A 27948-nucleotide genomic window follows, 5' to 3' on the forward strand; every position below is an offset into this window, starting at 1 on the left:
TATTTTTGCTGTAAGTGAAAGTCATCATGGTCTGTGAAAAGTTGAGTGGGAAATAATGCTCTGCCTTACAGCAGGCAAGAAAACCATCTGGGAATCATGAATTGAAGGTTCCACAGTTAATTATCTTGCAGGCTACTGTAGGCCTTTTGTTATATGTAGGTACAGCCTCCAGTGTTTGGAGGATCTCCACGTCCTTGATCACTTGCCTACAGGAAGGAGAGAGTGCCCATGGGATCCATCTCCATCCAAAGCCAAGCTCTGCAGCCTCTGTTTTGTGTGGGGCCATTAAAACCCAGGCACCTGTTTCCTATTGACAGGCTACACTCACTACGCTCTTTAGAAAGTTCTTCACAATGAGTGCTGTCAGTTTTTGATTAAGTAGCCTCCAGCTGGCATTTTAGGAGAGGTGAAAATACTATAGCTTTATGCAGCTACATTTATTTAAAGAAGCAAGTGCTGTTCCATGTGCCCCAGCTACAAATGGCCAGTACTTTTGAGATGTAGTCAGGAGACACAGTGAGAAGTGACAGTATTAGAAATGATTCCCTGTGAAATATCCTTCATTTCCTTCCTTCACAGCACTAATCTGAATCCTGAAAGCAGTCCAGCATTTTGCGATCTCTGTGATTTTCAGGCTGTCCTTCTCCCACGCTGTGGGAGGACAAGCTGTGCCTCCTGCAGGCACCGCCATGGTGATGGATGCCAGCAGAGCTCCAGAAGGCTTTATACTGTATCCCATCCCGCCCCACTCCATCCAGAAGAGTGGTACCAAGCAAGGAGGATGCTGCAGGCATCCCTCGTCCAAGTGGGGACATCAGAAAATCTGAACAGAGCAGAGCCTGGAAAGTACCTTGTTGTCCTTGTTGTACCTTGTCTGTGTCCTTGTTGTACCTTGGCTGTCCTTACTGTACACTGTGGCTTCTTTTTGCTTCCTCAGGTTTAGGAGGGCCTGGCTATAAGATCATGGATCCTACACCTTTCAGATTGCACAGAGCTGGTGGCCAGGCAGCAACTTGAAGTAAATGTTGCTAGTTATGAATATATCCAGCTTTTGGTTTGTACTCTGTAGGTATGAAAGTTGTGCTATTTTGCTACTGTTAAAAATGCTGTCTTTTTGTGCGGTGTGGTAACATGGAAACTACACTGTGAATTGTTCTCTCTGTGTTAATACTTAAATATTTTGTTCTCTTCCATCAAGCAAACTGCTCAAAGCAATATTCTTGTTTATTACATTCTTGAAAAATCTCAAAATTTTAACAGGTTAGTTCTTTATGTTAACCTACTGAGAACAAACTTCTAGTATGCATTTGCTAAAACAATGTTTTTCAGCTTGTGAAGGCAGAGCAGAGCCTGGAGGTTTTGTGAAATGCCTCCCTGTCTGTCAGGGCCCACCTTGAGCTGACACTGAGCTCTGCAGCCATGAGTTTGTAACCTTTGGTCCTGGAGATGCCCTGGCAGCTTCCTTAGTTTTGCCATAGGGTTTTCTAGCTTGAGTAAAATATTTCTCCAGGTGGAGCTGGCTGGAAGGTGATGTGGAACTGTGTGAGCTGTTCCTATGATGACTCTTGTTGGTCATCCTTTCTGATGGATGGAGAAGCTTTCATCCAGGGAAAGAGTTGGGGGATGAAGGGCTGCAGTTGTGGTGCTCCCTTTGCTGCTATTCACTGTACAAGTCCCTTTTATCAGCTCCCTCAAGCTCCCTTTCCTTCCTTCGCTCTCACCTTTTTCCTTTTCCTCAGAGGTTTCACTGAGTCTTATGCCAGCAAAGTCTGGTTTACATCCATCTTTTAGCCAGTAAAGAAGCTAATGAAAATGTCCCCATAAAAAAGCACTCTGGATCTCTGCTGTTGGTCTGTAATGACTCTCACCAGAGTAGCTCAAGATACTGATCACGGCAATTCCCTATGGCTGCTTGTGATTATCGCAACTGTACAGATGGGAAGGCAGGAGGCAGAGGGGGTGCTCCAAGCACAGGCTCAGCTCTGCCTCCCCTCATGCCGCTGCCAGAGGAACAAGGCTCCTGTGAGCACAGTCAGGACTCCCATGGCTGGCTGGGGTGGGATACACAGCTGCTCCCAGCCCTTGGCAACTTGCAGAGGAGGGCGAGCAGGATACTTCCTATCTAAATAAGATGACAGAACTGAATAAATGGAGAGCAGGTACTGAGTTAAGGAGGCCAGGGTGCTCCTAGAGTAGAAGATTTTTTCCAGGGTGAGGAGAGGAGGCAGGCAACGGGAGTGAGAGCTGTGAGGAAGTGAAGAGGATCCTCCTCTCTGTCTGGGAAAGGATTCATGAGAGAGAGAAGAAATGACTCTCAAGAGTGATGACTGGGGAGAAGCAAGCATTAGGTGTGCTTGGGTTTGGGGGATTATGGCAAGGACTTCACTTCCTTTTCTGTGGAGAGGAGCCAGCTTTGGGGTGGGGAACAGGGGGTCCAGTGATCTTGTCATCCTCCATTACCATCTGACCTGATCACAATGAACAGTCAAGAGCCCCATCAAGCTCTCAACAAGCTTTAAGGAAAGTGAAGAAATATTTAGATTTTATTTTTCTGTGATTTTTTAAAAAATTCTTGTTACCTTGTTTGAGATCCTTTCTCAGAAACTGATTCATAAAAATGGTAGTTAAATTTTAACTGAACAATTACTCTGACTGCTGCCTTACGGCTTGCAAAATTACTTCAGCAGACTAATTTTGGAGTGGGATGTTTTGTCCTTTGACATGATGCTCCCATACAAGCAGTTCTGTGTAATTTCCTCAGTCTTCTCATCTCATTACAGTGCAAGGAGGTTGTGTCCCATTAATTCCAGCAGGGGCTGGTTGCAGTGCCCAGACACGTGCCAAGCACGGAGTCTCCCAGAACATTACCGGCTCACAGAGGCATTGCTCACCCTTTCCAGATATCAAAGTTATTTGTCCTCTGCCTCAGGGTAAAGTAGGTTTGCGGGAAGTATCGGGAAAGCAATCTAAAAAAATAGAAAGGCATCCCCAAGGGAACACCTTTCTTAAGGGTGGAAAGCAACTTTTAATTAAAGAGGGGGAGAGCAAGAAGTAGCAATCTCCTGCTTTAATGCATCAACGCATGGACTATGTGCAATATGGGCAACAAAACTCTTGCAGGGACACATTCAAGGTTGACTGATTCTAAATGAAATCCACCTTAAAATTACTGAAGCAGTTTTTCCCTCATGACATGGCAGTTTCTTTCCTGAATAGCACAGGGAAAGCACAAGCTCTGCCTGGGGGAGGATGATGGAGCTGGAGTCAAACAGTGCATATGAGCTGCCATGGCTCCCCCATGTGCAGAGGTGCTTGGGTACATGCAAACTTGTTTCTACCTGATGTGTAAATCAAGTAAATCTACGGGTCATAAAAAATGACAATTTCTACCCAAACAGAAGGTGCAAAAGGTGCAAGATGGGCTTTAGCATAAATACATTGGATAACATTGCTGGAAAAGAGGACTTGTAAAATTTTAAGTCCTTGGTGATACCTACCTTGAAAAGAATTCAACAGCCAGTCCTGGTTTTTTCCAATACCAGCTTCTGTTATGTTCTCAGAGATATGTATGCCCTGGGAGCCTGGGCTTGCTCCTCTTCTAGGAGCTCCAGCATCAAAGAAGTGACTTTTGCCTTTTTCTTTCCACTCCAGGAAGCTCATAGCATTTAGTGCCTTAAATCCCACACTCCAGGCTTCCACCTCCAGCAACTTTCCTGCTTGCCAGTGCTACTACATTTTGCTCCATCCAACCTGGGACCTTGGGGTGAGAGCAGATTCTCCTCACAGGCAGACTCTTCAGCATCTTGGGAAAGAAACTTTTCAGCTGCACTTAGCATTTCTGATCTCAGCGTTGGCTGCTGCCCAGCCTGCTCAAATGGTTTGCACCATTGCCAGTGGGAAAGCTTTTATATAAGGGAACATAAATAATTTTCAAAAGTGCTTTAACTGTCATAAAGTGTCTTAATGGGTAGCATTTAATCTAAACAGAAAATCCCAAATGCCTATGTCAATTATATGAGTTGTTTTTCTTAAATATCAGAAGTTAGGATGTTCTTTTTTTATTTACATTTTATTACTTGATGCCAGTATGAGGGAACATCTTCTGTTAAATTTAGGTCATGTTTGTAATTTCTCGTCTTTCAGGGTTTTATATGAGACTCAGAACTCCCCTTCCACCCACAGAGCTGAGGCTGCTGGCAGCAATGCCTAATGCTTGCCCAAGCCTGAGAAGCTGCCTGAGGTCCAGGAAATTGCTAGAGTTAAAGCTGACTTCAGTTCCTTTAAAGGCATTTAAACAGGTGGTAGGTGTGCCTGGAGATCTGTAGCTAATCTACTTCTGCATTTCTAGGGTCCTGTCCACAAAGGTATTCGAAGTTTGAAGTAGGCAGTGGGTGACCATCATCTGTCATTTAGGCAAGGACAAGGGGCTTGGGAACATAAGAGGACAGAGACAAGGTCACAGATCAAAAAGTGATCACTGAAGCAGTCTTGCTAATACAAGCAGATTATAATTCTGACTGAAAACCAAATCTTTTTGCTTTAGGGAGATGAAAAGCAGTTCCCAGGTTGTTATGTGAATAAGATCAGATCAACAACTTGATTTTTCAGAAATTCACAATTCTGAATTGTAGAAATTCACAATTTGCACAGTCAGATAGCTGGGGAGACATACCTTTGAAAGTAGGACCATAAACTGACTCTCCTTCATCTCCCTTTCCAGGTATCTGCAGGGTAGATAAAAGTAGTCATCAGAGACCATGGTTATCCCAGGCATTTGTCACAGGGTTGTCAGTGAGCAGCTCAGCTGAGGTCAGAGACATGGGTTGCCCATCAGCCTGGGGAAACAACCGCTTCCATCTCTGTTTCACTACTGAAATTTTGACAGACCTTTGGGCAGAGCCCTGCTTCCATTCCAGAAGACAGTCTCTCTTTTAATTATTTCCTGCAGTGTGTTTAATTGCTGATGCTCTGAGAAGGTCCAGCATCTCCTGCTGGGAGAGCTACGGCACTGGCAGCACTGAGCCATGGAAGCAGTGTCCCAAAGGACATCTGTCAGAGGGAGTAAAGTTAGAAGAAAGAAGGATGAAAATGCACCTGTGATTTTATGGTAAGTTAAGGCAACTAACTTGTCTAAGAAAGGAGAATTGATAAGAGTGAAATTCCTGTTCAGCTGAATGAGGTACTAAGGAAAACTGATTTTTTTTGTTTTGTTTTGTTTTTTAAGTAGTTTGGTTTTGCTACATCGTTTAGACATTTTCCAGTTATCATTAGTCCTCTACAGTAGCAAACTTAATATTGCTTTTATGGACTACATAGATTACTCATTTGCTTCAAGTCCACACCGCTCCTTGCAGTGCTGGGGCTGAAGCCCAAGAGGTCACCTCTGCCATAAACTTGGTCACATGGAAAAACAGGTGCTGGAGCAGCCTCACCACCATCACTGCCACAGGCATCCACCATGGGCCCATGGCAGTCTGGCCACCATGAGTCTGAGTCTGTCAACAGGGCCCAGTTCCACGGCAACACCAGACACCAGCCCACACCCTACCCTGCACTTCTAAGCATTTCCCAAGCCTAATGTAAGCAGATTTCAACTCTGTGGGAGGTTAGAAAATGCTCCAATTTCTGTTTTCCCCTGAAGGAAGGAAAGCATGTGGCGGAGCAGAGGACTGAGGCCAGCTCTTTCCAGAGCTCTTGATGGATGCTGTCAGTAATACTTAAAGGATGAAGAGACTCTTGCTAATAGCAATTGCCCAGCAAAAAGTGATAAGTAAAAGCAAACATGAGAGAACTGCTTCCCCCCTCCACCCCCAGCGGGCCTCTGCTCAAGGATTTCCTGGGATCTCTGTGTTTAATTTCCCCTGGCAGCTCTTTTCCATTTGAATTTCCTTGCTTTTCAGGGAAATGTGAAAGTCTGGCATCCACAAATTTCTGTGGCAATGAGATTTACAGCTTAATTACACCCCGTGTAAAATGTGTGCCTCCTTTTGACGCAGAAACTCCTACCCAGAGCTGCATGTGCTGGGCACTGCTGAGCCATCATTCCCACCGGCAGCGCGTGCACGGAGCCGTTCCAGAGGGGTCGTGGCTCCTGCAGCAAAGCTTTGTGCCAGCGCGGCAGCTTTGCTCTCTTCTGCCTCGTGCAGCATGTGCAAAAGCTGCTTTGTGGGACAGCTGCAGGTTCAGCTCGGGCTTCTAGCAGCACAGCGGGGTCAGGTCACTTTTCATCTCGGAGCACCGTGAACTTTCATGTGTCAGAGTCCTGTTGCAGATGAGACAGTTGTGATTTTCATGCAGAACAAATCTATGTAAAATTGAAAAAACCCAAACCAACTGATTTCTCATTTTAGTAACAATGTGCACTTTTCCTGCTACTGTATATCCCACTGGCCTTAGAAAGTGATACATTTTTACATAAGCACAGAGTGAGAACCAAAAAGTCTCTGAACTAAGTGTTGCTAAATTACAGTGTCTATAAAAAACCCAGACTGAGAAAGAAATCACAGGTTGCAGATGGGCCTCCTCCAGGTAGCCCTGAAGTCTCTCTGGTCTGGCTCAGTGGTAGTTTCCTACAGTGATTCATTAGGGCAATGCCTTTTTAAGAGTTTTGTTGGGATTTGTAGCAGTGCTGAATTTGAAGAACTCTACCCTCACAATATCAGAGACCGTGAAGATCAGATTCTCAATGTTTAGCTACCATAGCTGCTCCCTTGCTTGAAAGATCCATGCACAAGGTATTATAATTTCATGTGATGATGTTCTCCTGCTGAAAAAGGACAGAAAAACGAGGCAGACAAAACAGTTTGGACAAGGAGACGTTAAAATGGTAAGACAAGGCAGTTTTAATTCACAGCCAGGTCCTGGGTGGCAGCAGATGAGCTGAGGTGTGACAGTAGGTAACTGCAAGCAGCACATGCAAATACAGGGATGTTTTGTGGGCTGTGACTGAGTGATGCAAAGGAGAGCCCTTTCCTTCCTCCTCTCAAAGGTCGGCAGCACAGCTGCTGGAGCCTCTGTAGGCTGTAAGCTAAGCAGAATCTAATTTTGGTAGCCAGACCATATGGCTTTTGCTATAGCCAAAAATGTCTACAGCAGCCTTATGTAAAGTCCAGAGCAGAAGCAGTGTACCCAGAGTCAAATATAAAATCAGCTTCAGAAAATACTGTCTTGGCTATCTATTTTTCCCTACATCCATATTTTTAGGTTGATACAGATTAATACAACTGAAGTTTATTGGGCTTTTTGAAACATCTCTTTTCTCCTTTTTGCACAACAACATTTAAGGATTAAAACCAGAGCAATCCACTATATATAATTAAAAAAAACCCTGAGATTGATGTCTTCATTTTGTCAATATGCTTGAATTTACACACAAGAAATTCTGTTATTGAAATTTAAGTTTGCACGTACATAGGACTGGCTCCCATTAATCCTTTTTCTTTGAAAAAATTACTTTTTTTTTAAACTGATAATTTCTAGATATTCTTACTGTCATTGTGGGCAAGAAAGGGAATTAACTATAAACATAATAGTCACCAGACAGTCAAAGTCAAAAAGAAAAGCAATGATTAGCCTAAGAAGTGTTAACAGGACTATTTTTCTGAAAATTTATGTTGGGTTTCTTTTATAAAAAAAGCATGCCAAGAACCACCACTTGTCTCAATCTACTCTGCTTATTATTTCTCCACTTCTTTTCTCATCACTTGGTGATTCAGGTGCATTAAATTCTATTCAACAGATTGCCAATTATGAAAATGACATATATTAAAATCCTGAACAGGGTGACTAATATTAATTGTAGACTCTATTTATTAGCTCTTTATGACAACATGATATTGTTCTGCAGGTCTTTTTGTAGTACTCAGATGAGGATAAATGTTCTGTGGGTGGCAATAGTTAGATGTGAATTAGCTGGTGCTGTTCTGCTTGCCAGCTGTGGTAGATGGGCTGTTCTGCATTCAGTTCAGAGAGGAAAACAATTACCACAAAGGAAAATATGGAAAGCACACGAGGCTGTGTAGCACCTTTAAACAATGATCCTGAAAGCCTTTCAAAGGTTGAGCAGCAATGCTCTTGAAACTTGAAGTCCTTTGAAGAATGCACATACCCTGACACAAGACCCAAGAGTTTTGCTTCTGTGTGATTCTTAGAGGGTTTTCTTCGTCCAAACTTCTCCACCTGGTGCAGCTGCAGCTGTTTCAGCTCCTTCCAGTCCAAAATAGCATCTTAAAAAACCTGAGAAACAGAAGAGAAAGCAGACAAAATTAATGAAAAAAAAATTATACATTTGCACACACACATGTATTTGAGAGAGACCCCTACATGATGGTGCTAAAGCAGAGCTGCTAGGGGTCACTGAGAGACATCTTGGTGAAGGGCAAGTAAAATCACCAAATCACAGAATGGGTCAGGTTGGAACGGGCCACAGTGGTCATCTGGTCCAACCTCCCTGCCCAAGCAGGGTCATCCCAGAGCACAGGGCACAGGATTATGTCCAGAACTTAGCAAGTTCTCTCCAGTGAGGGAGACTCCACAACTTCTGTGGGCCATGTGTTGCAGTACATTCAGTTACTCACACAGGGAATTTCTTCCTCATGTCAGAAAAATTTGCAGGTCAGGGTAGTTTGCTAACTAAAGCAAAAGTCTGCTTCCTGCTATTCCAAAGATACTTTCAATTAGGTAGGATTAAAATATTAGCCAGAAATGACCAGTAAGCGTACTACAGTGAGATGCTGAGAATATGCCTGGATGAGTTTTTCCATTTGGAAGAATTGCTTGGGACAGATATGATCAATAGTCCCTCTGTTGTGGAAAAGCATTTATTGTTCACAGTGCTTTACAGAGGATCTGAAAAGGGATAGAACATAGAGAACTGCTTTAGCTCATGGGACTGCAACTCTGCAAGAAGCAGACTCTTTAATTAGTCTCTAATGACTAAGTAAAAGCGGTTGTGACATCATAGCTCTGGAGAGTAGGCATTACTTCTTCCTTCTGTGCTCTTAGCAAGAACCTGCAGTGCAGGAGGACTGGGAAAAAGGCCTGCACGGATGGACTTTTGCCCATGGGAAGATAAGCATGGCCAGGAAGGAGCCTTGGCTGCTCCCACAGGCCAGGGCACGCCCGATGTGCAAACAGGCCTCCTCCCAGGCACTCCCAGCTCAGACTCAGCTTCTCTGGGATAGCCATACTCACACAGGATACTGGCAGGGACAGTCTGCTGCAGGCTTGGAAGACATGGGGAGACAGGAAATGTACCCAGCTGCTGTGCTCACACAGGCACAGGGCTGGTGATTAGGAATGAATCCCATACTAGCTTCCACAGTTAAGGTGAAGTGGGAAAAGACTGAAAAACCCCACATCCCAGCACACCAGGATAGGCATTAGCAAACATCAACCATGACCTTCACCACAATGACTAACCAGCTACAACACTGAAACGAGTCTTTCACAAACAAAGAAACAAGCAAAACTCTTTCCTCAACAACTGGCAAGATCAATGCCAGGCTCAATATTCTTAATTTTAACCTGTGAATAGGCATTCAGTTGGAAAGAGTTTGTGATGAGGTAGAGTCCTCTCCTTTTCCTCTTAGATGCTGAGAGAAAATTGCTGTGCAATTCCTAGTAGCACTTTCTTTTCCTATTGGCAGAGTAATTTGCTTTTATAGCCCATATGAAATAAATACTCTGATATTCGTTTATCAAAACCCAAGATGCCGGACTGGAAAGCCAAGCAGGGGAATTACACATACAACAGGCAAATGCAGGCTCCAGAGTGTGTTTGCTTTACCTCTCAGGGATTTGTTTCAACTTACACCTGGAGAACCAACCAAAATCTTCAGAAAAAGCCAAAATCTGATAAACTTGCATTTGGAAAAAAAGAAGTGAGATCCTATTAGAGTTCAACTACACTGGGTAACTTACAAATTGAGCAGAGGTAACACACAATGGTGTTAAATGCTTACAAACCCAGATCTTTCTGTAGTCCTCTTACTGCCCTGCATTTACGTCTAAAACCTTAATCTCATTTTAACATAGAAAGCAGTGAGACGGATTTGTTAGGATTAGTCTATGTGAGAAAAAGAGAAGTTAAGGTGTTTACTGGCTAAGGAGTAAAGATATTTAGAGAACTGGTCTGAAACATAGTTTCTAAGGGATGCATTTTTTTTCCTAAATCATTATTAGTGGCAGCTGGACTGAAAAACAAGGCTGAAGTGGTTTCCTTTCTAATTCAAAGCAATCCTAGACTTCAGCTGAAGCCTTAAAAATGCACACACAGAAAAAGGATTAATTTTCATCTTTTAACAGAAAGGCATTCACTAGAAAGAAAGCAAATGGTGTCCAAAAAGCAACATTTGTTGATATGAGAAGCCACGCCAGCTTCTTGAATGCAAGCTACAATATGTGCTGACAGCTTAAGCAATGCAGGGTGCAAGATTAGTCATTGCCCTGCTATTCACAGCAGCTTGTTTCTTCACTGGTAATCTGCAGAAAAGCAAAACAGAATTCCAAACACCAAACTTCAAGTTTTTTAGTTACAGGGAAAGCACTGAGAAATCAGTATGTGGAAGTGTCCCGTGTTTAACTGCAGCATGGACTGAACCCTGCAAGGATAACTGCATAATGAACAAAACAAAGTTCAAAGAAGAAGAAAAGTATTGAACAGTTCCTTTAGTGGTAGCCTCAGAATTTAGCTTGTAACCTGTTTTTAAGCATTTCAGGATTCGTAAATATATGGCAGACAATTAATTCTGTGCAGGTTCCTGTAAACTTATGACCAGAAAGTCGTCTGGCTCCACTGTACAATGTTTTAGATAAAAGCAGAAGTTTTAGGATTAAACTGACAGAATATTTACTTTAAGCTTATACAATTAATCAGCAAGATTGTCATAAGTGTTGTAACAGGCTTTACTGTATTTATTTATCTACTCTTACAACATCTAGACTTCAGGCTTCTCAGGCAGAACTGCAGAATATGCTGGGTTCACTTTGGTGGCAGAATGGATGCCAATTTTATTAATTCATTCTGAGAGGAAAGGTGAAAAGCCTAAAAAGCCTAAACACCTTTGCTGTGGGATGGCTTGTTACTTTTTGGATTTTTAAAAATTTTTTTGCATTGATTTATTCCCACTGTCTACCCTTATCAAGATCCATTTATATAAAAGTGATCCAGTACTTTGATGACATGGAGATACTTAGCCAAACTTTGGCAGCATGCAGTCAGGAACAGGCCAAGTAGTCTGGACTTGGAACAAAAAAATTTATAAAAAATGTGGATAATTTTGCTTTTAAATTCACCGTGTTTTTTAGAATTTTTTGTTTGTTGTAACATAAAACTTAAAACATAAAAAAATCCACGTAAATCACAAGTATGACATTTTAAAGCTGAAGTGACAATTGAGAATGTTCTTTCAAGTAACAGTGGCATTTTATCTGCATTTTAACACTCCAGTGCAAAGGTGTTACCAGTAGTCAAACCTGAAACAGAAAGCATGTATTTTGGCAAGGCATTTTATTACGATGTTAAATCTTTTTTCTTAGCAGTCAGTCATTGAAAACAATCTGTACACATCTAATTTAGTCAACAAAAATAGCTGTACAACTTAAAGTGATGTGCCCCATTTATGTAACTTGTTAAGCTCTGAAGTGATGCTCTTCATTGTTTGAATCCTCACATAAACAATTACCAGTCTTAACATATATTAAAGTAAGATAATGTTCTTCTCTCAAAAGTACAAAAAATAACACTTTAAATACACAGTGGCTCCTAAGCTTAAGACAGAATCCTGTCAGAAAAAGGGTTTTGCACTTCAAGAGACAGTGCTTTCAACATCAAGAGCTCTTCAAAGTGCTTGGCAGAGTGTGTGAACACTATCCCCACTAACTAGATGATGAAATAAGGCACAGAGGTCAACTACCTTGCCCACAGTCACACACAGAGTGAGTGGCAGAACTAACAGAGCAGAATCTGTGGGGTTTCAGTTCTCCAGTGTAACCATTGCATCTCATTGCCACTATTCAAGTGCAATGGCTTAAATGTTTCTGAGGAGCAAGATGTGGACAGCACACAGTAAACAGGAGGGAAGATTCAGGGCTAGTTAAAGGCTGCAGACAGTTTCAACCCAAACCAAATGAATTTGGTAGTCAGTAACTCATAATGCACTTCAGGGAATGATTACATAATTATACATTAACCTGCAGAAAGCTCATTAAACAGAAGAAATATGGTGTTAGCTTTGCAAAAAGTACTGGTCGTCTTAAGCTTGACAGTAGCTCAGGTATAATGTTAAATTTGTCAAAGAAGTGGTACTTTATGATCCACAGATGTCCTAAACATTGTTCTCCTACCAGCCAGGTGAACTTCTCTGGAGAGTCACTCAGAAATGCAAATAAGGGCTAAATATCTCCTCAGGAGGCAGATATGTGAATGAGGCACAAAACCCCACATTAATTGCTTGTGAGATACTTGTGAGGACTAAGTATGGTAAAGAAATACCAATCCAGAAAAACAAAGTAGTCTAAAATAAATATGGTTAAGGAAATTGAGTCACTCATCCAAAATCACCAAGAAATGCATCTTTGGATAGCTTATGTTGCAAAAAACCCACATGTGACACGTGTAATCCCTGCTGGGATGAGAAGTGTTCTCTGGCCTAGCCGTCTGCTGACAAACAAGCATTTCAGAAAGCCTGTCCCTCGATAGGATGCTCAGGAGATGACTCATTTACTGACAGAGGCTGCTGATGGGATTCAGAAACAAGTACACTTTGATTCTGTTCTTCACTGACTTGATGGGAAGGAACTGAGTCGTGGTTAGAGTGAGACTGCTGACTTGATTCCTGAGCCAGCTGCACGTGCTGAGCTGGATGTGAAGATCCCGGCAAGTGGATTTGTTCATTTTGTCCTTGATGAGCATGGAGATGTTCCAGCGCTTCCTTGGAAAGAGTGATGACATGCATTTGTTCAGGCTGGGCAGCCTCTATTTGGTTTGCAATCACATTGATACTTTGAATTTGTTCCGCTTGCTCCTGCTGAGCTGAAAGCAACAAGTTTTGCAGCTGCTGCGGTGGCTGCGCAAGGAGCGCGAGGTTGGCAGCCTGCTCTGTGGTCATGCTGGGGGCATTTTCTGCAGTCACAATACTGATGCCTTGATTGTGGCTGGGCATGAAGTTGATGTTGTGTACTGCATCCGTAACCAGCAGCTGAATTTCCTGCCCTCCCGAGGTGGCAAGTTGGTACTGCTGCAGCTGGAGAATGTTTCGCACTTCTTCCGGATGAGCGTTGGTGCTCGGGGCGGCGCTGCCTTCCTGAAACTGCTTTTCCTTGCTGTGAATTTTCAAATGAGACTTCAGGTTGTCCAGACGAGCAAACTGCAAACTACATTCTGGGCAGGCAAAAGGCTTTTTGCCTGTGTGTAAGATACAATGTCTTCTCTTAGCACTGGAATCAGAGAAGGATTTTCCACATATATCACAAGAATATGGCTTTTCTCCTCTGCAATAGGAAAGAACTTGATCTCATTAAAATATTCACTTTGACAATGCTGCTTTCTGGAACTTATTCTGTAATAAAATACTTAAATGATTACATTGTTTCTCTAAATTGTAAGTCCTTAAGGGTAGTGTTAAAAACATCCTCTATTTGATCTCCTGATTATCTCTATTTGACTTCACCAACTGTTATATACTCCAGAGCTACAGCGATAACTGCCTTACTCTCATAAAAACAGAGGTACAAGCTCCATGCTGCTAGACCTTGACAAGAATGCAACAACTTTGCACAATTCGAAGCACTGACCATTTTAAGAACATTCATTAACAGCGTGGACTTAAAACCAAAAAGAAGTTTCCAAATCCTAACTTGCTGCCTGTGTCAAAAGGACAAGAAATTTTACTGGAAATGTTTTCTTAGACAACAGTTCTCCAGTGATTTAAAATCTGAAAAATGTCTTTATGCAATGCACTGCACTGACAGGGGTAAAAGACAACTAATGCTGTTAAAGAGACAGGATAGCTCACGGGACAACAGGACAATGCTCCAATAACCTTGATACACCATGGCTACTGTTCTGCTCTTAAACAAAACCTACAGTAAAATTTTCACAAAAATAGTATAGCAGTAAGTACACTGTCAGTGAACAGACACAAAACACCAAAGAAGACTCTAACAATATCTTGGTGCATGAGGATTTTAGGACTTCAGTACTTTCCACTACCAATTTTTTCCTTACATAGATTAAGCAAAAATGTTAAATTTTAACAATCATTCAAAATGGAAACAAGTCCTGACTGTTCTACAGTTAAATAAGCACTACTTCTAGTTATAAGACTAGAAGTTGCATTTTAAAAGAATGTAATGAAAATAAGACATACTTTACCTGTGAATTCTAATGTGAGTCTGAAGTGAACTTTTAGCTGTAAATGATTTGCCACAAATCTCACAAGTGAAGGGCTTCTCACCTATCAAAAAGAAATATGACTTTCCTTTTGAAATAGCACTTTTCATCAATTCATTAAAAACATTTTGTGTTTTACCATATACAGTATCAAGCGTGCACTGATGGCTCCTCACACTTCTGCCATGGTTCAGCAGATATCCAAAACTGAAAGAACTCACTAGTCAAAATGAGGGTATAACATTTTAAATGTTCACCTCTAGCATTTCTCCCCTTTGAAGATGAAGAATTAGGTGATCCAAGCCCCCAAAGCAACAAAAAGCTGTACCTATGGCACAGATGTGTGTGTTCCACATGGAACAGAAACGCTCTGAAAAAGGCTGTCCCTGAACCCTGCCATTAATGCCACGTTCACGTGCAGCACCATCCACGTGAGTAAGCCCAAACTTCCAAAGCTGGAAAATTAAGCCATTATCTTAACAACTTGCCTGGCTTTCTATAAGGCTCCATCACACTAGGCCTATGATAGTCTGGAAACACCAGTTAGAAAAAAAATTAAATTATTGTGAGTTAAATAAAATGTGAGTTTGTTTGGGGATTTTTTGTTTATTTGTTGGGGGTTTTTTTAGTGCATTTGGAATTCTGATGATAATTGAGTAGAAGCAGAGAGGCCAAATTCAATTATAAGAAAGTTCATAAGAAACAGATACTACCCAACCAAAGCAAATCCTAATTCACACCATAACAAATCCTTGTAGCACTGAGGCTCTTTAAGGTACCAGACACGAGAATCCAGATCACCACTGTGGTAATTCACACCATCAAAGCACACCAAACCCAAGGATTGGGCAGCAGCCAGTTTCCAAGGAAGCTTCCCATTTAGCATAGAACTGCAATGCTTACCAGCTTTCATGTGGCTTTGGAGGGCATGGATAAAGGATGAGAGAACAAGAAACATTTGTCAGAAGGGACCTCTGGTCACCCAGTCCCAGCTTGCTACTGAAAACAGGAGTAACTTCCCAAGTAGACTGTATTATTACAACACAGTGTTACCAAACTACTGCCAAAGTAGAACAGTTGTAATTATGTGAACCCGTCCCCCAAATGCCTTGGAATTGTACTTTGCTTTTGGGATGGGACAGGTGAATTATTATTTCTATATAGTTAATACTGTCTGTATCTTGCCTGTCTTTTCTAGTAGCAAAATATATTGCAAGCCAGTTTATGCTAAAAATCAGCTTAGCTCATATATTTTTGCAACTTACCTTGCTAGTAAGCTTCCTCTTCTCATTTCCCACCCCAAACTCATTTCCCACTACATTTAGAGAGCTGTATCAGCAACAGATACAAAACTCTTGTGTGTGTCAACACTGAGTTCTCCTCCATACAAAATTATGTAAGTATCATATGCTAGCACTATTCTCAATAACCAAAAGCTCCCAGAAACACAAGTTTTGGCCTTAGCATATCCCAGAAAATTTAAATCTTTTTCACTTAGAAAAGAGAAGGAAATGAATGAGATAAAGTATGCTTGAGAATGAGTTATGTATTACAACTGCAAGCAACACACTTAAGAATAATTTGATTTTGTGAGGAAACAATTGCCACCATTTCTAGTTACTTTAAAAGACAAAATTATTCACATGTCACCTTATGAACTTATTCTTCAAAGAGAAGTATTTTATGAAGTTTATGCCTTGCTATTATGAGAGGATAGATCAACATTTTTATCTCTGCTATCCAGTGATTCATTACCAGCCTGCCCTCTAAATCTCTTAAAACATCCTCTGACGCACTTGCATTAAATCATCCCTTCCAGCCCATCTCCTCTCAACATCTGGTTTATTACGGCACAGTAAAAGCTAAATGGAAATAATTATTTTCCTGGCCACAGCACTTTTCATAAGCACCCATCCCTCACAGACAGAGGTGTCCAACTCATTTAGGACACACACCTTCTGTTGCTTGTCAGCTCACTGCAAGCCTGATACATACTGGATACAACTCTCCCAATGAACTGAATTCTCAGTCCAGAATTCTATCACGGGAAAGCTAACTGGCATTTTCTGCAGCAGGTTTTATAAAAGTGGAAAAAAAAGCCGTCTTCCTGTAATAGGCACTGCTTCTGTGCTGCTGTAACACAAGCTTTTTTGTGCTCCTGCATTCTTGATGTCAAATCTCTTCATTAGCAAAACAGGCATCATTATGCACAAGTAGAGCAGAAGTTCATGCCACAGAGACAAGTGTAATTTGCTTAACATCTTTTTGTCCCTGTAACTTCAAGAAAAAACTAACCACAAACCCCACAAAACCCAAGGTACAACATTACCTGTGTGTGTTCTTAGATGTTTCTTTAGCTGAGCTGCATCCATGAATTTGCGACGACACTGGTTACATTCCGGCAGTGAACGGCCTTGTCGCAATAACAAAAAAAGTGTCAGTGCATAAGTGATCCCCTGTATCTCTTCAGTGATCTTTGTTAAAGCACTTTCCTGTAAAATAACCACTTTGCTATAATATAGAGATAAAACAGAAGGTGATTCACTGCCTCCTCCCTATCTTAACTGTCACACTCCTATTTCTCAATTTAGTATTACCACAGGAAAAGAGGGGACTGACACCTGCTCCTACCCAAAAACACCTTCGCTTGAAGCTTTGTAAATTCTGATTTTCTCCACCACTTCCTCTTTGTGTAGCTCCATCCCATTCCAGAAGTGAGAAGAACACTTCCTAAAACTTGTATGCCTTTACTAGTCCAAAGTAGTGGGCAACTACAATGCGATTTGCACACCAGGCAGCAGACACAATTATTTATACAATTCGCAGCTTCTATATAGCATGGACAGCAGGGCTAAAATAATCAAGTTGTATGTCAAATACAGTGTAACTAATTTTTAATCATCATAAGAGCCCTTCTCAACTAAACACTTTCCTACACATTGCATTTACTATACACCATCATGTCTTTTTCACCCTATTCACTGTTTTATACCTGTCCAACACAGGACACATCAAGGTAGCAGAGACTAAATACATCACTGAGGAAGAACTTTCAGCCTAAGTCAATCTTTAGGAGAACAAATCAGCATTGACTGTAAGCCAGGTCCTCAACCCAAACTTGTTATACCTGTGTGTAGTCGATAGTGGCTCTTGAGCTGTCTCTTTTGGCTGAAGTATTTCCCACACTGATCGCAGGTAAAAGCCTTCTGCCCTGTAGAGAAAATCACTTATTAAAAGGTAAGCCACGTCCAAAGTAAGTGTAAGGAAATAAATAAAATACAAAAGTCAGCTGTGAGGAGCCAATTCAGTTTTGATTTGCCTCAACAATGGCTCTCAGAGGCACATGTGAGTGGGGTTGCACATGCGCCACGCCCAGGAGGCACCTGGGAAAAGATGGAGGAAAGCCTTGCCTCTGGGGAGACCTTTCCTGGCAACCAGTTCATGTCTGGCATGGGACTGGCAGTCAGGAGGGGAACACTGAAGATACTGTACCCCAGAGACACTCTCCAGTCAGATGGCAAAAGGTCTCTGCCAATGAACTGCACTGGGACATTGGACTGGGCCAATGGTCTCCTGTCAGCAGGTGGACTTTCAGAGGAGCTGGGGCATGAAATGTAACTGTGTCACAAGTCCCGGGGCTTTTCAAACTTGCTTTCTGAGTTGGGCTTTTTTCAGACTGTGCTTTTGCTTCTGAGGCTTGGTGATTCGAGGGGCTTTTTGCAACTTGGTTTTGATTTGGCACTTTTTGAGTCTTATGCCTTTTGCCCTGGCCCCAGCCTGCCTTTTGGCTCTAGTGCCCTCCCTGGCTCTTGCTAATCCTTGCGTCTGTCCTTCCTCCCTGTGTCCCTGACCAACTCCCTGTCTGCTTCGTCCCAATGTCCTTGCGTCCAACCCTGCCCACCTCCCAGCCAGCCCACCGCTGTGATCCTTGCCACAACTGTGTCCAGGGCTCTGGACCTCCTGCCTGAGCACCCCTCACCTTGTGTCCAGCTGCCCGTCACTGCAGGAGCTGTGCCCAGGCTGGCAGCATGCACATCCCCCACCTTGACGGCACTCCTCGACCGCCGGTGGTAAAGCCCTCTTTTTCTCTCTGTCTCCCCTCTCTCTCTTCCCATTCCTCTCCCATATTTCTTTCTCTTGTTCTGTCTTCTCTAGCTCTCTTTAGCAGGATAACTTCTTTTCATTTTGTTTTTTTCATTACCAATAAAAGATTCTCAGATACAAAGTTTGTCTCATTTGACATTATTTTGTTCCTGATTATCCATTTTTAAAAGAACTCCTCACAGTTTCCCTTAGTGGAATGTGACACCAGTATACACAAGATGAATCAGAAGTACCTTGTTTTCAGAAAGGCAAATTCTTGCAGCAGAGAGCTACATTTGCCTTGAAGTATTTACCTGAATGTAGGCTCATGTGCTCCAGAAGAGAATGCTTTGTTGTCAGAGCCTTACTGCAAATGGTGCACGTGTACGGCCGTTCCCCGGTATGCATCCGCTCATGCACTTGAAGAGAATGCTTCTGGGAAAAGCCTTTGCCACACTCACTGCATTTAAAAGGGCGTTCCCCTGAAAGCAAAAGACAGCATTTTTAGGCATAGAGGCATCATTTCTCACTACAAAGTCTAAGCTGATAGTGAGATGCACTGCAATGTTGTAGCTACTGAAAAAATTAGTCTCGATTAGTGGTAAAGAGGCAAGCTTCAAACAGGAATAAAATAATTCTTTAGCTATTGCCATATAATTCAGTGCTTAAACAATGAAATTATTTACACTGAAATCTAGGTGAGACATAAAAGTTCTGAGATCTGCTGACAAGAATAAAACAGCAGACACAGAACAAACCGTAATTTGGACCAGCATGCTATTTTGGATATTCTTGCTGTAGTCAACAACCAACACCTTAAGAGTCACTTGCCTTTGGCAACATTCCTTAACCTAACCCAAAAGCAGCAGTCTGTCAAGGCCTACCTGTATGGCTTCGCTGGTGAATAGCCAAGAAGTGATTGTACTTAAATACTTTGCCACAGTCTTTACAGCGAGCTTCAGAACCCACACGCTTTCTTTTTCCATCAGCTCTCTTTGCCAGTCCTTTCTCATCCTCATCCCCAAGAAGTTTGTAATCTTTTAGTTTGATTGATCTCCTTATTCTACGTTTGCTGTAACGGCTCTGAGTGCTCTGTATTCCTTCAGATTTGGGATCGTAGTTTTCATCTTTCTCAGCTGATAGATCAACAGCGGCCTCTGAGCCACAAGCAGGTTCAGTTTCTTCTCCATCCTTCCTCACTGAAGCCTGTTCATTGGAAACTGTTTCTTCTACTTCAGTGTCTTTTTTCATATAATTTTGCTCATTTTGCATAGAGTTGTTCTCTCTCAGCTGCCCATCTTCAGCAGAATTTGCTCCTGATTCTTCTTCTTCTTCTTGGACAATCTTGATTTTCCTTGGCCGCCCCCGTTTTCGCTTTGGAGGATCATCATTTTTCCTGTCACTTGCAACAACAGAGGCTACACTTTCAGCTGGAGCTGGCAATGCACTACCTGGGCTGCGGCTTTCCAGGTAGTCTGTACAGGCCCAGACCAAGTCAGTTACTTTCAGCAGCTGTGCAGTAGCCAGGATTTGTTCTGTGCTTTTCTCACTGGCACAGAGGCAACCAGTGTAAATAAATTCTAGCAGAACTCCAAAGGTGTCTGCCACCATTCCCTCCAACATATAAATTGACTGCCCTATTTCACCCTCATTTACAAACATCATTGAGAAGTATTCACTGCTGGCAGCCAGCAAAGCTTTATGGGCTCTAAATTGCACATTCTCCACTATCAGAGTAATGTCACAAAGAAAATCCTTTTTTCTTTGTTCCTCAAAATTAGCTAGAATGGTATCTTTGTGAGCTTTGGAGTGGATGATCAGTTTCTCAGAAGGATCGGTTGTTTTTGCCATTTTAATTATGAATATTACAGGAGGTGCCTAGAAAAACACGATAGCTTTAGTAAAAAATTATTTTAGCAGACAGCATTATAAGACCCAAGTATCATTTGTTATACCAGTAACAGAGTTCAAGAGTTTCCGAAGCAATTCTGAATCCTCTGAGCTTTTGAAAAATCAACACTACTGCTAATATGGAACTTCTTGAAAAAGTATTTTAAAATCCTATGAAAAGGCTACAGATAGTTTTTTAGATCAGAATTACTGCCTATTTTTTTTTATCTCTGATGTACTATGAACCCTGTATTATCTAAAAAAATTTGCTATGCTTGCTTCTGAAACTAAAACAATCAGACAGAAACAATTCCTTGGTCACAGCTCCTTAGTACAGCACTGGCTTTGCATGGCAAGGCTTTGATAGTGGGGCAGTTACAGGGGTGGCTTCTGTGAGAAGCTATCAGAAGCTTCCCCAATGTCTTACAGAGCCAACACTGGCTGGCTCCAAGATGGACCCACTGCTGGCCAAGGCTAAGCCCATCAGTGGATGGTAGTATCACCTCTGGGATAGCAGATTTAATAGGGGGGAAAGAAACATGCACAACTGCAGCTGGAGAGGGGAGCAAGAGTATGTGGGAACAGCAGCCCTGCAGACACCAAGGTCAGTGCAGAAGGAGGGGAAGAAGGTGCTCCAGGTTCCAGAGCAGAGATTCCCCCGCAGCCCCTGGTGCAGACCATGGGGAGGCAGCTGTGCCCCTGCAGCCCATGGAGGTCCATGGTGGAGCCACCTGCAGCCCCTGGAGGACCCCATACCAAAGCAGGCTGATGCCTGAAAGAGGCTGGAAGCCTGTACTGGAGCAGGCTCGTGGCAGAATCTATGGCCTCATGGAGAAAGGAGCCCACACTGACATGGGTTTGCTGGCAGGACTTATGACCCCATGGAGAATCCAGGCTGGAGCAGACTGTTCCTGAAGGAGTGCACCTGTGGAAGGGATCCAAGCTGGAGCATTTTGTGAAGAACTGCAGCCCATGGGAAAGACTCAGGCTAAAGGATTCATGGAAGGACTGTCTCCTGTGGGAGACCCCACGCTGGAGCAGGTGAAGTGTGAGGAGTCAAAGGAGAAACAAAGACAATGTGTGATGAACTGACTGCAGCCCCCACTCTCCATCCCCCTGCACTGCTGGTGGGAGTAGGTAGAGAAAACTGGGACTAAAGCTGAGCCTGGAAAGAAGGGAGAGGTGAGGTGAGCGGTTTGAAGATTTGGGTTTATTTCTCATTACCTGACAGTGATCTTACTGACAATAAAGTAATTTCCTCAAGTCAAGTCTGTTTTGCCTGTGCTGGAAACTGGTGAGTGATTTGTCTCTGCTCTTATCTCAACCCATGAGCTTCCAATATATCCTTTGTTCACAGTTCCCCTGAGGAGGAGAGTGATGGAGCAGCTCTGGTGGGCACTGGTGTCCAGCCAGCACCAATCCACCACACTGGAAACAAAAAGGTCAACTGCAGTTTGATCAGTGCAGTTTACTCAGGGACAAGCTAGGAAATCCTCTAAGAAATGATGCCGTGGTTTATTTGAGGTATTAGGGCATGGGTTGGACTAGATGATCTTAAAGGTCTCCTCCAACCTAGTGATTCTGTGATAAAACTTCACTGGTATCAATATGGCAGGACTTCATAATGTCTTTTACCTCCCATCTATCGTTCTGAAAATGTCTCTTTTTTTAACAGTTTCACTTTTTTAACACTTCCAACACTTTTAACTTTACTAAGCTTCAGCCTACGAAGGTAGGTGATACAGAAACAGCAGTGTTTTGAAGGGTTCTGTCTAATATAGGGCTCATTAAGGTATCTATTAATGATCAATTTGACTTGCTAGGCTTCTTCAATAGTAAATTTGCAAAAATTAATAATAAACAAAAAAATCCATCAATTTCAAAAGAATCCACCAAATATTATGGGAGAGGTATGCCCGAAATGTCCTATTTATAAAACTCAGCTAAACTAAAGATAATACAAGTGTCACATTAAACACACATAAATTTACATATTTGTATTCAGTTAGTGCAACAGTTTCAATGACCTGAACAAATGCTCCATGAAACAGCAGACACTACCTACAGATACCTAAATGCTACTGAGATGGTGCAAAAGGGATTTTTTAGACCTAATCAGCTACCAAATAGTTCACGGCAGAGTCAAATTGTTTTATCTGGGAGCTTTAATTTCCAAAGCATGTGAGCCCGATGTTTGTTGCTGGAGCACCTTAAAGCACAGCTGCAGGTGTGACCCAACCTGCCTTATCGTGCAATATAAGAATTCCTGGACGGCTGCTGCCAACTCTGCCTGCAGGCATCCCCTAACCTCCACACGTGTTCCAGACAAGGTAGTGGGTGTTTTGTGAGTTCTGATCGCATGAAGGACGTCGATGTTTAACCAGGAGGTGACAGCATTATTATTTTGACTGCAAAATCCAAACCACGCAACTTCCCTAAACCCCCCCACCATCACAGAGTGAGGCTGTACTCCGGCAGAAGGCCCCACGCTGCCGGCAGTCCGTTCGGATACACGCTCCGCTCCAGCCGTGGAAGGACTCAGGAGCTCCCGGGAGGTGACCCCGGGGGGCAGCGCACGGCCCGGGGCTGGGCCTCGGCACGGCCAAGGGCACCGTCCGGGTCGCCGCCCCCGCGCACCGGGTGAGCCCTTCGGGCCGCCCCTCAAGGGGAGGCCGCGCGTCCCTCGTGGGACGGGTGCAGGGAGCGGGCGCTGCCCCGCGAAAGCCGCGGGCCGGGAGCACCCGGCCCGGTGCCGCCCGCCCTACTCGGCACTCACCGCTCGCCGCCGCCGCTGCACTTCCGGGCCGGGGCTGGCACCGCGCCTGCGCTGCCGCAATGAGCGCAGCACGGGCGGGACTTGGAGCCCGGAATCACAGAGCAGCCCGGCTGGGAAGGGGCCCGCACAGATCATCCGGTGCCAGCCCTCGGCCCTGCCCAGGACAGTCCCCAAAAACACACCGTGTAGCAGAGAGCGTTGCCAAATGCTTTCCTTGAACTCTGTCAGGCTTGGTGTTGTGACCACTTCCATGGGGAGCCCGTTCAGTGCTCAACCACCCTCTGGGTGAAAAACCTTTTCCTAATATTTAAACTAATCCTCCCTGGCACAACTTCAGGCCATTCCCTCGCGTCCTGTCACTGGGCACCACAGAGAAGAGATAGTGTCTACCCCTCCTCTCCCACTCACAAGGGCGTTGTAGATGGCAATGAGGTGTCCCCTCAGTCTCCTCCAGGCTCAACAGATCAAGTGACCTCAGCTGCTCATCATATGGCTTCCCCTCAAGGGCCTTCACTATGGTCATAGCTTTCCTTTGGACGCTCTCTAGTAGCTTGATGTCTCTCAACTTCAGACAAAAGATTTTATTTCTAAGATTTCATGGTTAAAAAACTGGCCTGAGAACATGTGATATTCGCAGGCCATGTTGCAGCCATGCTGGTGCCTGATGGCAACACTCCATGGGTTAAAATCAGTGGAAATACAGGGTTCACACAAAAGTGGGGCGAGTGCCTTTCAGGGAAAAAAAAGTCTGCAGTCTGTCATCAAAGCCACGGGGCCGATCTCTTGGCTCCTTATACGGGCCCCTCATGGCAGTCCCCAGGTAGGGGATGAGTTGGCAGTGCTCCACAAACTGCAGCAGCTTCTTCCTGTACATCTGCCGCACTGGCTCTGAGCTCCGGGGGTTGTGTGCTGCAAGAATTTAAGCAGCATGTTAGTGTCTCCTACAAACTTTATGCAATTACATTACAGAAATTTTCAAAGGGACCAAGTGTACCTCTGTTAGCATCACCCGTGGTACAGATAAACACCTTGACTGTTGGTGCCAAGCCAAAAAGATCAAGTCTGGTATTTCAGAAAGTTCCTGATTCCAAATAGCTATGACAATCAAAAGGATCAGGCTTTTCTAAAAGAAGACACAACAAACATTTCTCAGACTGTGAGATACTGGTGAAACACCAGGCAGTGACAAATTTGGGTAGTGTGGCACACAACCCAAAGTGGCACATCCTGGGGATAGCCCAGGTCTGGTATGGCTCATGCTGGGCCACTGTGTCCTTGGCACAGGTGTTCTATGACCTAAATGCTTTGCCTATAAGGTGGGCTACCTTGTCATACAAGGAAGTCAGGTTTGATAAGCAGGACTGTGACCAGCATGGCTTCATGAGAGAAAAGTCCTGCCTATCAAACCTGATTTCCTTGTATGACAAGGTAATAATCCACCTAGTTGACCAAGAGACACCAGTTGATGTAATCTTTTTTAATTTCAGTAAAGTTTTCAATACTTTCTTTCACAGTATCCATCTGGACAAAATGTCAGGCACACAGCTGGATAAACACATCATGCCATGGGTGAGCAACTGGCTCACCAGTCAGGCACAAAGGGTTACAGGGAATGGGGTGACATTGGACTGGTGACCTGTCACTGATGGGTTTCCCACAGGGCTCCATCCCCAGCCCTGTGCTCTTCAACATCTTCATAAATGACTTGGATGCAGGACTGGAAGGGACATTAAGAGAGCTCACAGATGATAAAAAACTGGGAGGAGCTGTTGATTCCTTCGAGGGCAGGGAGGCCCAGCAGAGAGACCTTGACAAATCAGAGGATTGGGCAAACACAAACCCTATGAATTTCAATGAGGGAAAGTGCTGGATTCTGTACCTGGGATGGATACACGGACAGATTGGGCAATGAGAGGCTGGGAAGCAGTGCTGCAGAAAGGGACCTGGGTATCCTGACTGATGACAAGTGGAACATGAGTCAGCAGTGCCCTGACAGCCAGAAGGGCCAGGGTGTCCTGGGGGCATCAGGCTCAACATGGCCAGCTGGGCAAGGGAAGGGCTTGTCCCACTCTGCTCTGCACTGGGGTGGCCTCATCTCGTGTCCTGTGTGCAGTTTTGGGCACCACCATATAAGAAAGGCATTAAATTATCAGAGCGTCCAAAGGAGGCAACAGAGATGGTGAAGGGCCTTGAGGGGAAGCCATATAATGAGTAGCTGAGGTCACTTGGTCTGCTGAGCCTGGAGGAGACTGAGAGGAGACCTCATTACAGTCTTCAGCATCCTCCTGAGGGGAAGAGGAGCAGGAAGCACTGATGTGTGGTACTTAGTTACTTCTCTGTGGTAACCAGTGACAGGGCCCGAGGGAATAGCCTGAGGTTGTGTCAGGGGAGGGTTAGGCTGGATATCAGGAAAGGGTTCTTCACTGGGTTGAGTGGTTTGGTACTGGCACAGACTCCCCAGGGAAATGGTCACAGTACCAAGCCTGACAGCATTGAAGAAGCATTTGGACAGGACATTGGATCTTGGGGATGGTCTTCTGCAGTGCCAGGAGTTGGATTCAATGATCACTGTGGTCTCTTCCAGCTCAGCATATTTTGTGACTCTGTGAGTCTGTGAAGAGCTGACCTGTAGTTTGGAGGAGGAAGGAAGGTTTCTCTCTGCCCTAAGCCATATTTTGGCATCCATTAGTACTGAGTGCCAGTCCTCAGAGTACAGTTTATTGTTTTAGTTGTTATCCCAAGGCAAAGGGGAAGGAGTGAGCCAAATCATAACAATTTTTTTTTTCTTATGGACAATATTTTATATCTCATTACAAAAACTGGACAGCATGAAGAACTATGCCATAAGACACTTCACTTCAGCCCACTAACTTTAAACTGTAGACAGCTACATTTAACAGTTTCTGAGAGACTTTTCAAGCATAGCTCTGAAAATAGCCCCTACAGGAGTCCAGCTTGAAGGACACTCAAGCTCTCTAGAGATATAGGTTTTACGACTCTCTTTCCAGGAGTAAATCCCTCTGCATTTTTGGTTGATCACCTGTACCTTCTCAGATACTGAAAGCAATCCAGTGTAGTGAGAGAAGCTGAAGGAGCTTTAGTTCCTTAGCAGGAACTAAACTCCTGCTTCTTGTCCCCTATTTAAATGTAAGATTAGAGAATGATGCTAATTGAAGATGAGAAGGTCTAACTTCACATAGAAATAGGATGAAATTTCCAGGGGAGCACAACTTAAGGTGCTTCGATCAATTTTTTTTATCAAGAATAGCATGACTACTCTGAAGAGATGCACAATAATAAATAATTCTGTATTTGCAACTAATCACAAAATCACAGGATGGGTCAGGCTGGAAAGGGACCACATTGGGTCATCTGGGACAACCTCCCTGCTCAAGCAGGGTCATCCCAGAGCACATGGCACAGGATTGTGTTCAGATGGCTCTTGAATATTGCCACTGATGAAGACTCCACAACTTTTCTAGGAAATCTGTTTCAGTGTTTGGTCACTAGCCCATGAAAGAAGTTCTTCCTTGCATTCAAGTGATTTGTCAGTGTACAGGAAAGCTATATCTCAAAGCTGGAAGCAGTCCTACCCAGTGCTAGAAGAAGATAACTTGTTTTCCTGGATTCCTATGGTCAAACTGTTTGGCACTGCATGAAAAGAAGAGATTTCTGCACTTGCATAACCCTTCTGGTTCATCATCCATTACTAATAATGATTTAATGTTGCAATATATGAGCAAAACATTCCTAGCATGGGCATCCTTATGTTAGCAAAGCCATGCTAACAATAGAATGAAAACAGCCTTTGTGAATGAAGCAAACTACAGTATAAAAGCAGTTTGGTGGCTTAGGAATTGTACATTTATGCAGGGGCTTAAACATGTGCTTGCACTGTTCAATGGTCTTCCTGCAAAAACCTGTGCTAGCAAAAAAAAAAAAAAATCTGTGACAGTTCAAGAAAATTCTGGAGGGCTTTGGAAACTACATGAGGAAACACAGGATGTGAAGAGCTTTGAAAAAATAATTAAGATTGGTATTATCTAAAAGAATGAGTAAAAATGTAAAATACAAAAGGCCAGGCGAAGTTCACCGAGTGAACAGGTTGGCTTACAAATGACAAAAGTGGTGGGTTGAAAGAAATGTCAGTCTTGCTCCAGAAATCTCCAGCAGTACTAGAAACCAGCCCAAAGCTATAGCAGAGCTGCAGACAAGGACATTGAAATTGAGAAAGCTGGCAATAGTTAAGCTGACTGCAAACTATTAAATATTATTACGTACAACTGATATCTCTGGTTGAAAAAAACCCAAACAGAAATTCTAAAGAAAAGCAAATATGAACACTAATTGGCTATCTATATTGTATCAAAGGACTTATGACATTTATACAATTTGTTATTTTTATAGCATACTATTTTATACACTACCTTTTAGATGGAAGGAGACAAAAAGCAGAGCAGTTTCTTTCACACTTAGGAATGGAAACTTTGGCTTAAGGCTGCCAACTTCATGCAGAGCTTTTATTAGAGAAGTTGCAACTCCCTAAAGAAAGAAAATAGGTTTAAAAGACCATTACAGAAATCTTGAGCAATGCCTTATCCTGTTGTAACGCAGCTCTAACAATACAGGATGATATCCTAAGTTGGTGAACAGTAGAAGACAACAAATTAGCATAAAATAGGGAGGGCTGTAACCATGAATCATTTTTTTATTTATTCATGTGTCAAAGTGTATCAAACTAGTCTTAAATTTTTCCAAGTAAGTTTGTGTCTATGCTGGTGTTAAAAGTCAAACTAAAATGTGCTCT

The 27948-nt window shown here is 43.3% G+C and overlaps 2 protein-coding genes across 12 annotated transcripts in view; both read right to left on the reverse strand.

Annotated features, from left to right (window-relative positions):
- Window positions 1-6818: 6818 nt before the first annotated feature.
- ZBTB24 (zinc finger and BTB domain containing 24) lies at window positions 6819-27683 on the reverse strand. Of its 7 annotated transcripts, none has more exons than XR_013181334.1 (8): window positions 23142-23521; window positions 19360-20353; window positions 18790-18957; window positions 17520-17603; window positions 16722-16805; window positions 15296-15309; window positions 14375-14456; window positions 6819-8235 (listed from the first exon to the last, which is right to left on the reverse strand). XR_013181334.1 is itself a non-coding variant. In XM_077175196.1 (7 exons), the coding sequence occupies exons 1-7, from the start codon at window positions 23391-23393 to the stop codon at window positions 8199-8201; spliced, it is 1701 nt and encodes a 566-aa protein (XP_077031311.1). In that variant the 5' UTR covers window positions 23394-23522; the 3' UTR covers window positions 6819-8198. The 7 variants fall into 7 exon arrangements, 5 of the variants coding, with proteins under 5 accessions (XP_077031311.1, XP_054484701.2, XP_077031310.1 ...); XR_013181335.1 differs by lacking the exon at window positions 6819-8235 and adding an exon at window positions 13455-13491; XM_077175196.1 differs by lacking the exon at window positions 15296-15309 and having other exon boundaries at window positions 23142-23522.
- AK9 (adenylate kinase 9) overlaps window positions 6819-27948 on the reverse strand; it is a 76916-nt gene continuing 55786 nt past the window's right edge. For all 5 annotated transcript variants that reach the window (XM_054629653.2, XM_077175187.1, XM_077175188.1 and 2 more), the window contains 3 exons: window positions 27569-27683; window positions 23550-24050; window positions 6819-8235 (listed from right to left, as the gene is read on the reverse strand). In XM_054629653.2, coding sequence (XP_054485628.2) covers window positions 23848-24050; window positions 27569-27683 — 318 coding nt within the window. In that variant the 3' untranslated portion in view covers window positions 6819-8235; window positions 23550-23847. The remainder of the gene's footprint in view (window positions 8236-23549; window positions 24051-27568; window positions 27684-27948) is intronic.

The sequence above is a fragment of the Agelaius phoeniceus genome, chromosome 3, assembly GCF_051311805.1.
Source record: "Agelaius phoeniceus isolate bAgePho1 chromosome 3, bAgePho1.hap1, whole genome shotgun sequence".
NCBI lineage: Eukaryota > Metazoa > Chordata > Aves > Passeriformes > Icteridae > Agelaius > Agelaius phoeniceus.